Source organism: Nansenia antarctica (assembly GCF_963989245.1).
Source record: "Nansenia antarctica genome assembly, chromosome: 11".
Taxonomy (NCBI): Eukaryota; Metazoa; Chordata; class Actinopteri; order Argentiniformes; family Microstomatidae; genus Nansenia; species Nansenia antarctica.
The window spans coordinates 7,376,555-7,386,454 of record NC_137681.1 but is presented as its reverse complement, the minus strand read 5'-3'; the positions used below and the strand labels follow the sequence as shown (position 1 = coordinate 7,386,454).

Genomic DNA, 9,900 nt, shown 5'->3' with positions numbered 1-9,900 from the left:
TGCTACATTTGATTGAAATAGAGAACAGAAGTTTATGTTCTTGTCAAGTTGAACCAGACAAATTCAATTACCAACATAGAAACATCTTCCAATAATTCACCAGCATGTACTCACACAATGGTGTGTGCCTGTGCACCCCCCCCCCCCCCCAAACGGAAAAAAACCAGATAACCTGCTTGATTTAATCTTTTGCATCAATTTGACTACGCTAACATATTAGACCAAGGATCAGGTGTGCGTGCACCAGAAAAGAAGAGAAGCAAGCCGATGCTAGAGACATCCCTATTCACCCTCATGCGTAGAAAGTTCCTGTTCTATGTGTGCTGTGGAGATCTGATTAGCATTAGCATGTTATAGCATGCAGCAGCGTTCCCTGTCGGACAAGTGCTCTAGGACACCTCCCTCCCCCCCCACCCTTCCCTCTGCTATCGCTCCCACAAACAAGATGGGCTCGCAGGGTCAGTCGGAGGATCTTGGGTGTGTACTCAAAAGAGATTCTAAAGGAATGATTACCATCCAAACACAAAAAAATGTGTAATGTTTTTTTTATCAGACGATACAAAAAAGCTGTCAGGAATGAAACAAACAAGAAAAAGCAAAACAAACAAAACTTGACTTGGCAGTGAAAGAAGTGCTCCATGATTTCAGATGCCCTCTACAAAAAGGACACCACATCCCAAATGTACCTGTTTATTGGGGAGAGAATGAGTATTTTTTTTCTTTTTTTTCCTGTTTTGTTATTTGTCACTCCACTAAAAATGTACATGGGAACACAAGCAAACTAGTCAATAGAAAACACCCTTTGGCCATACTTTGAGGAGTCCGCTACATCGTGCGCTACAAGTGTACACGCGACATATGAAACACCGCTAAGCCCCATGTACATCATTTAGCCTACTACAGAAATAATTTTTTGTAACATGTTCTTTTATACTTTTTTTTTTCCATCTTTTTTCTTTTTTTTGTACATTTATTTTTACCTGCGACAAAAACAAGTGTAGGGAAAGGCTTCTATGTTCCGTAATATTCACTAAAAACTGTGAAAAGTATTAGACTGATGTTTGAATATCAAACAACAGGAACCCTTTTAATATCTTGTTTCGGTTTGAGGTTCTGCTTGTTAATGCCAGAGAGGGGAGGGGTGAGGAGGACCTCGGCCTGTCAGTCATTCATCGGTGGGCAATGGCCTTCTGTTGTTTGGGGGTGTCGTCCTCACAAGGCAAGGGGGCGTCTGTGTCGTCCGATTCCAGTCTACCGTAGCCTGTTGCTCGGCAACCTGAGACGGTGCGGATTCTTGGCCTCATCTCGTCGTCCGTCTCGATCTCTGGTTCTGGGTCCTCCGACAAGGGGAAGTTTCGACGCTCCCATGGTGCCACCGTCTGTAAGGGGATGAGGAGAGGTACACGGCGGATTTTAACATCATACTGTAGAAACTGAAATCTGAAGCGTTGTTGTACGTTAACATGCATGACGAAATAGTCAACACGGTTGTGGTATTGTGCCGGTTCGTAACAGCATCAACCCCTACTCATGTTTAAGTGATGTGAGGGGTTAGGAAGGTGCGTACGTACCCTCTCCTCGAAGGTGAAGTCGGGCGTGGAGCAGCGCGTGTCCTCGCTGGACAGCAGGCGGTGGGAGTCGCGCGAGCAGGGCGTGTAGGGGTTGGAGGTGGTGTCAGGGCTGGCGGGGCTCATCGGGGAGGGCACGTAGCTGTAGTCGTGCAGCAGGGGGCAGTGGCTGTGTTCTGGGGACGCCGGCTGGGGGGTGGGGGGGTTGGTTCCACACAGCAACGGGGTGGTCCGCCCGTCGACGGACTTGTAGGACCTGGGGAACAAACGGCCAAGTGTGAACAAACAGCCAGGTAGGAACGGTCCTGAGAGCAACTAAAAGGGGAAGAAACGACTATACACCGAACCTCTGACTCGTTCTCCAAAAACACTGACTCAGTCTACTTATATGGTTTCCACAGATCCCCCACAGACGTCAGGGCCTGAACACCACCCGGCCAAACGCAGCTACGTTCTGGCACTAGCGGGTAAATCCATCAACCCTTACCAGCCACATTAGCTGGGTAGATCGGGGCGAGTCACCGAATGTTGTTTAGAAAAATGTGAAAGCTAGAGTATCTAGGCTACAGTACTTTGTCTCTCTCCACCGCACCGCCTCCAGATGGTCACACAGAACTCTGCATCCCTCAGCCTGCTCTCACACTGCTCTCTCCTCGTGGACGACTGCCAACCTAAAGCCGAGCCGACTGCTCAAACCCTCCATGCCAGAACAACTTGCGGGGAGGAACGTCGGGGACACATTTTCCATGACACAGGAATGGGATAGTGGGATTGGGACGGGGGCTTGAAAAACACTGAACCCGTCCAGAGATAGCCTATGATGCATTTTACTGGTCCAGGAGAAAGAAAAGTAGGTTAGTGTCTGTGTCTGTGACGGACACGGCTGTCTAACGTGACTGACCTGCTGCCTCTCCTCTGAGCGGGGGCCAGGGCCATCCAGGTGAAGCGCGAGCGCTCCTGGTCCTCGCACGGCAGATGGAGCTGGGAGAAGGCCGCGTCCGAGAGGTCCTCCACCTACGCGCGCACGGAAAATGGTCAAATGGTAAATGGACTGCACTTATAGAGCGCCTTTTATCCAAAGAGCCTTACAACGGCCTCTCATTCACCCATTCACACAGACATTCACACACCAAGGGCGGCAAGCTACCATGCAAGGCGCCGGCCCCGCTCACTGGGAGCAATTTGGGGTTCAGTGTCTGGCCCAAGGACACTTCGACGATGTGGCCAGCCGGGGGCTCGAACCGCCGATCTACCGACCTTTGCGATCATTAGACGGCAGCTCTACCTTCCTGCGCCACATAAACGTTTGTGTATGAGCCATTTGAAATATGCCACGGGGGCTCTGAAAAAAACAAGGGCTTAGGAAAGAAAGAAAGTGTGTTTGTTTTCTTACCTCTGTGGCGTTTTCATCCTCTGCCATGGGCTGGGAGAAAAGGTCTACTTCGCGCCAACTACGAAAAGGCACAGAGAGACATCGCTCAGCATCACGGTCGTACCGTTTCTACACACTACTGAAACATGCTCACTTTAGCTCTGACTTACTTAGCTACATAAACAAATATGTCCATTACCTAATGTGGAAGTGGGCACCGGTAGGACATGGTGTATTAGAAGTGTACAACGTGTGTATGTGTGTGTGTGTGTGTGTGCGGTAGCTACCTGGGTGTGAGGATCTCTTTGTACTGCAGCTTCTCCACGCGCGTGGTGGCAGCGATAGACATGGGGATCACGATGTTGTTGATGTCGAAGGAGCTCTCGCCTCGCCTCCTGCGGATGGGCTGCTGCAGGGGGACAGACGGACGGACACGGGGCTGTCAGTCACTGACCCCGAACCACGGAACACACAGCTTCACCTGACCTCTAACCCTGAGGGTTCTCACCTGACCCCTAACCCTGAGGGTTCTCACCTGACCTCTAACCCTGAGGGTTCTCACCTGACCCCTAACCCCTGAGTGTTCTCACCTGACCTCTAACCCCGAGGGTTCTCACCTGACCCCTAACCCTGAGGGTTCTCATCTGACCTCTAACCCCTGAGTGTTCTCACCTGACCTCTAACCCTGAGTGTTCTCACATCACCGGGCTCCGACTGGCAGACCAGATCAAGCAGTCCAGTTTAACGGAAAACTTGGTTCATATCACAATAACTCCATCCCCCCCCCCCCCGCTAACCCCCCCCTAAGTCTTGTTCTCTACCTCTTTCTCTCCCGACAGTAACACACACTATGACGCATCTACGGTCCACACCGGTACACCTAATCAAGGCCACATTGGAATGGGAATGTCCTCCTCTTTCCATCACACAAACACTTATCATACACAGGTGGTGATTTAAGTACTGATCAAAACCACTCAACAACAGTCCTCCAGCCTCCTCTCTCCCTCTCATACCAACGCTACACAGTTGACCTATCGTACGCCTCGTCGCTCCAGGGTGTGCTCTTACGGGTGTGTTTAGGATGCTCTGGTTGTTGGGGCCCAGGGGGGTGGAGCTCTCGGAGGAGGTGGACAGCTGGCGGGTGAGGGGGCTGTGGATGGAGGAGTGCAGGCTGGTCAAGGAGGAGCAGGGGCTCCCAGCATCCAGGAACAGCTTTGGGGAGGCTGGAGAGAGAGATAGAGAGAGAGAGAGAGAGAGAGAGAGAGAGAGAGAGAGAGAGAGAGAGAGAGAGAGAGAGAGAGAGAGACATCAGTGTCATTAAAATGGTCATCGAGCAAACCTGTCTAGAGTTGCTGCTGTCCTGTCTTTCTAGAGGAATCTAGAGGTGTGTGTTCTCTTAAACACAAACACTCAATTTCCTTTCCCTCTACATTTACTAGCCAATCATAAAGCTCCAATGTGAGACGGTTGAGGTAGCCTCGTCTCCTCCCTGTGAGCTCCTAACGAGGAGGTGGTGACATATACACTTTTGATGACGCTCCCACATCGAAATTCCAGGTCCTACTGCTAAATATTGATGAGTGGTTGCAGTTTTTGTGTCCCCCGACCACAAGGGTTTCATATGAATGCAGAATATGGCTGTGTTGCGCATTGGCATACAGGTCTATCTACGTCAACTGCAGTACAACAGAACAGGAGGCAAAAAATACAGCAAATACGCTTCATAAAAAAAATATGAAGCAGCGTATCTGATCTATATTTTCAAGGATTATTCAAGTGAGCCTTGTCCTACACTCCAACTTTGTCTCCCTGGAGAAACAACAGCCCACGTTCTCTGGCAATCAGGCAAAGTTAGCTGGAGAGTAGGCGATTGTTTTTACATAAGTGAACAATAAGTGGTTCTATCTTGCCGTATTTAGTCGTACACATCCTTTTCCTCCCCAGGAGTTTTGAACAGTGTGGCGCTGGGTTGCATCATCGAAACCCGAATCTTTATTCTGAATGATTTATGTCAAAATGAGCTAAAAATACAGCTAAAGTTCTGAATTCACTGAAGAACACACTAAACGCTTTCACTTCATTTCACTTTCTCTTCTGATCAAAGATACTAAAGTTACTCTACTATTACTAAAAATATATTGTTTCATTTGCCATGAGATGTTTACATAGTGGCACTGGCCAAGTCCACAGAGTGGCCAGCACCACTCTTCCATTCTTTGGGGTGAGCTCTGGGGGTCACAGAGGTGTGTGTTGGGGTCACAGAGGTGTGTTGGTGTGTTGGGGTCACAGAGGTGTGTGTTGGGGTCACAGAGGTGTGTTGGTGTGTTGGGGTCACAGAGGTGTGTGTTGGGGTCACAGAGGTGTGTTGGTGTGTTGGGGTCACAGAGGTGTGTGTTGGGGTCACAGAGGTGTGTTGGTGTGTTGGGGTCACAGAGGTGTGTGTTGGGGTCACAGAGGTGTGTGTTGGGGTCACAGAGGTGTGTTGGTGTGTTGGGGTCACAGAGGTGTGTTGGTGTGTTGGGGTCACAGAGGTGTGTTGGTGTCACAGAGGTGTGTTGGTGTGTTGGGGTCACAGAGGTGCGTTGGGGTCACAGAGGTGTGTGTTGGGGTCACAGAGGTGTGTTGGTGTCACAGAGGTGTGTGTTGGGGTCACAGAGGTGTGTGTTGGGGTCACAGAGGTGTGTTGGTGTCACAGAGGTGTGTTGGTGTGTTGGGGTCACAGAGGTGCGTTGGTGTGTTGGGGTCACAGAGGTGCGTTGGGATCACAGAGGTGTGTGTTGGGGTCACAGAGGTGTGTGTTGGGGTCACAGAGGTGTGTGTTGGGGTTACAGAGGTGCGTGTTGGGGTCACAGAGGTGTGCGTTGGGGTCACTCACGGTCAGGCCTGTCCAGGGAGTGCTCCCGGGGCCTCTTGCGGCTGTAGCTCCCGGAGGGCGAGGACAGGGCCTGCAGACGCTCGGCCTTGCAGAGGGGGGGGTGGCCCTCCAGCCTGGTAGCACACAGCACCCCCCCACTGTCCTGCTGCTGCCGCTGCTGCTGTTTCTCTGTCCGGCCCTTATAGTGAGACAGCCCTGAGGAGAGAGAGAGAGAGGGGGAGGTGAGGTAGGCTCTTATAGTGAGACAGCCCTGAGGAGAGAGAGAGGGGGGGAGGTGAGGTAGGCTCTTATAGTGAGACAGCCCTGAGGAGAGAGAGAGGGGGGGAGGTGAGGTAGGCCCTTATAGTGAGACAGCCCTGAGGAGAGAGAGAGAGAGAGGGGGGGAGGTGAGGTAGGCTCTTATAGTGAGACAGCCCTGAGGAGAGAGAGAGAGAGAGGGGGGGAGGTGAGGTAGGCTCTTATAGTGAGACAGCCCTGAGGAGAGAGAGAGAGAGAGAGAGAGAGAGGGGGGGAGGTGAGGTAGGCTCGTATAGTGAGACAGCCCTGAGGAGAGAGAGAGAGAGAGAGAGAGGGGGGGAGGTGAGGTAGGCTCTTATAGTGAGACAGCCCTGAGGAGAGAGAGAGAGAGAGAGAGGGAGGTGAGGTAGGCTCTTATAGTGAGACAGCCCTGAGGAGAGAGAGAGAGAGAGGGGGGGAGGTGAGGTAGGCTCTTATAGTGAGACAGCCCTGAGGAGAGAGAGAGAGAGAGAGAGAGAGAGGGGGAGGTGAGGTAGGCTCTTATAGTGAGACAGCCCTGAGGAGAGAGAGAGAGAGAGAGAGAGGGGGAGGTGAGGTAGGCTCTTATAGTGAGACAGCCCTGAGGAGAGAGAGAGGGGGGGAGGTGAGGTAGGCTCTTATAGTGAGACAGCCCTGAGGAGAGAGAGAGAGAGGGGGGGAGGTGAGGTAGGCTCTTATAGTGAGACAGCCCTGAGGAGAGACATGGAGGTGAGGTAGGGTATGATGTGTGTGTGTATTCTCTTACAGTGAGACCACCCTGCAGCGAGAGGCACTGGTGAGTGGAGGTAGGGTATGGTGATGTGTCTTATTTTCTTTCAGGTCACCTTGACTGCCAAAGGTTGTGTGACAAGTAACAAGTATGTGTATCTGTATGTCTGGTGCGTGCGCACCGGTGTGTGTGTGTGTGTGTGTGTACTTACTGACTGCCATGAGCGAGTTGGAGAGCTTGTGCTTTTCTTTGGAGGAGGAGGAGAGCTTGTTGTGTTTGAGGGAGAGCTTCTTGGGGGCCTTGGTCCTCTGCAGTGCCTTGCCCTGCCACTGGCTCTTCAGCACCTGCTGCAGGCGCAGGCTCACACACACATCTGCCAGAGAATCAGAGACACACTTTGAGAACAGAATATGTGGGAGATAAGGATGCGGAAAGGATGGGTGGATGCGGAAGGAAGCAAGAGAGAACGATTTAGACATTGCGAGGAATCGGGAAGAGGATGAAATTAAGAAATGCGGTTGAAAATTCTGGTGTTTTTGACAGTTGTGAGTATGACTGGACTTCCCTGCTTCTAAAAACAAAAACAACCGTATGATATTATCGTCAGTGAGAACACTGGTGGCAACGGTTACGATACTACACAACACAACACAGTGAAACACTGTTGGGGCGGCAAGTTATCACAGACACAACCAACAGGAGAAGTTACAGGGAAATGGATTTACACACTACATATGGAAAAAGTCATGAAGAAATCATTCATAAAATACACGACAGACGACTGGACACAGGGTTCCCACACCTTCTGAAACATCAAATTCAAGCACCTTTCAAGGGCTTTCAAGACTCAAATTCAAGGACCCAACACGGCATAGTTTGAGACAGATCTAGATGAGAATGTATATAATAGTAACTATCCGCTCACAGACAACAATTAAAAAGAGAGGCTTGAATGTGTGAACACTAGATGGTCTCTTGCCTTCTCTTCCACAGCACAGCAAAACAATGTATTGTGAAATATGTGTAAAGTTAAGCAATACAGAGATGTATTTACTAGTTGACGAGCTAAGTAAGACATTTTTGAGAGAGAGAGAGAGAGAGAGAGAGAGAGAGAGAGAGAGAGAGAGAGAGAGAGAGAGAGAGAGAGAGAGGAATTCAAGCACTTTCAATGACCCATGTCTATTTTCAATAGCTTCAAGACCTTGATTTCTTTTTCTCAAATTCACAAACGTTCAAGGATTTCAAGGACCCGTGGGAACCCTGTGGACAGATGCTGTCTCTGGGGGGGGCGGGGCCTCACCGTCGGGGAAGGAGAGGATGGGGTGGACCCCGGGGTCCAGGCGGGACAGGCGCTCCAGAGGAGGGAGCTCAAACTGGGGTTCCTCTTTCGGAGTGGGACGCCCCCCACACGTCACACAGGAGGGGTTCACCCTGCAGTTGCACTCCACACTGTTGGTCCTCTGACCCTGGAGACGGAGGGGCTGGGAGTTACACTGGAGCACAACACAGCCTGGACATCAAACACCGCAAGCTAGGATCTAGGGTTCTCCTGGATCAAAATAAGGCTTAGGTGGTGGGGGTTTTTCTTTTCCGATTTTTGTGCGCCCACAAACCCGGTCCTTGTTCTTATAATCACCGTGCTGACATTATTGAGATGTATAAAAATATGTGACAATCACATTTTTTAAACATTTTAAATATTTATTGAAGGACAAGTAAAATGCCTGGTCTGGCGGGGAGGAGTAGCGAGAGCGCGCGGCATAGGCCCTGAGAGATGGTGAACTATGCCTGGGCAGAGGATTAGTGGTCCTAATGTACAAAGTGGCCGTCCGACCCGGGTATAGGGGCGAAAGACTAATGGAACCATCTAGTAGCTGGTTCCCTCCTGAGTTTTCCTCAGGATAGCTGGGGCTCCAAATCTCGAAGTTTTATCTGGTAAAGCAACTGACTAGAGGTCTTGGGGTGGAAACGATCTCAACCTATTCTCCTCTTAACTTTAAACGGGTAAGAAGCCCGGCTCGCTGGCTTGGAGCAGGGTGTGGAATACGAGCCGTCTAGCGGGCCACTTTCGGTAAGCAGTACTGGCGCTGTGGGATGAACCAAACACCAGGTAAACAACTAAAACGTTATTTTAAGACCTCTGTAAAGATGCAGTATCCCTAACTAGCCAGACTATTTAAATGGGTAAATATCTCTATTTAGAGACCCTGGCGAACTGTTGTCGACGGCCTATGCTCCTCCAAAAGGAGCGATAGGCGTAAGTAAGTAAGTAAATATCTCTACACAAATGAATCTTTCACGGGTAAAGCCTTCGCCCACGCCTTTCCAATGCAAGGAAAAAAAACCCCGCTGCAATCAAGTCGGTAGAGCAGACAAAACAGATAAGTTCCAAAGGACACTTCAACACTATGATTAGTCGGAGTGGTTGAAGAAGTATTGTTGTTGGTTGATTAAAGCAGAGAACCGATCTCAAGTACACACTCACCTTGCCGTTGAGGTTGGGCACTGTGTTGGGCTGAACGAGTCGCCGTCGTCTGCAGTTGAGTAAGGGGCGTGTGCGGGCGGACACACAGGTGCTGTCGTTGGGTGTGGGTTGGTGTTTGGTGCCGGGCTTCTGATCTGTGCTGTCAGCCATCCTACGAACACGAGAGCCACAAGAAACACATTGAAGCAATGTTTCCACAACCTCGCTACATCTGTCCACTCCTTGAGCTTATTGAGGAAGTGTCTTATGGATTATGCATTGATTCAACATAGTGTCTTCATAGTGCATTTGATCAACTAGGCCTTACGCCTTCAACAGACAGACTGCAGAAGATGTGCCAGTCTTCCCCCCCTGCTACTAGCGTGGTATGGTGAGTGGGAGCTGGAACTGTTTGGTTTTGCGCTTCGTAATTCAAACAATTGGCTGCTGCCTGTCTAGAATTCCAAAACAGGTGTTGAATAAAAGCTACCATAGTTGAGAGGCTTAACAAGTGTTGTGGTGTTAGAAGCTAGCGTACACTATCACAAAGTAACTGTTCAACCAACTCCACAGCATTTTAAAGTACGAGTGTCTGCGCGCAGAATCCCATTTAAAACAAACTTCCGCCGTAAC

General features: G+C 50.2%; 1 protein-coding gene across 1 annotated transcript in view; it reads right to left on the bottom strand.

Moving 5' to 3' along the window:
- Window positions 1–425: 425 nt before the first annotated feature.
- Window positions 426–9,900, bottom strand: part of LOC308167579 (KAT8 regulatory NSL complex subunit 1-like) — a 31,170-nt gene continuing 21,695 nt past the window's right edge. Inside the window, exons 6-15 of the mRNA XM_080541997.1 lie at window positions 9,289–9,439; window positions 8,104–8,269; window positions 7,015–7,176; window positions 5,819–6,013; window positions 4,012–4,166; window positions 3,228–3,349; window positions 2,962–3,019; window positions 2,470–2,582; window positions 1,572–1,824; window positions 426–1,379 (exon numbers count right to left, since the gene is read on the bottom strand). Of these exons, the coding sequence (XP_080398123.1) occupies window positions 1,170–1,379; window positions 1,572–1,824; window positions 2,470–2,582; window positions 2,962–3,019; window positions 3,228–3,349; window positions 4,012–4,166; window positions 5,819–6,013; window positions 7,015–7,176; window positions 8,104–8,269; window positions 9,289–9,439 (1,585 nt within the window). The 3' untranslated portion in view covers window positions 426–1,169. The remainder of the gene's footprint in view (window positions 1,380–1,571; window positions 1,825–2,469; window positions 2,583–2,961; window positions 3,020–3,227; window positions 3,350–4,011; window positions 4,167–5,818; window positions 6,014–7,014; window positions 7,177–8,103; window positions 8,270–9,288; window positions 9,440–9,900) is intronic.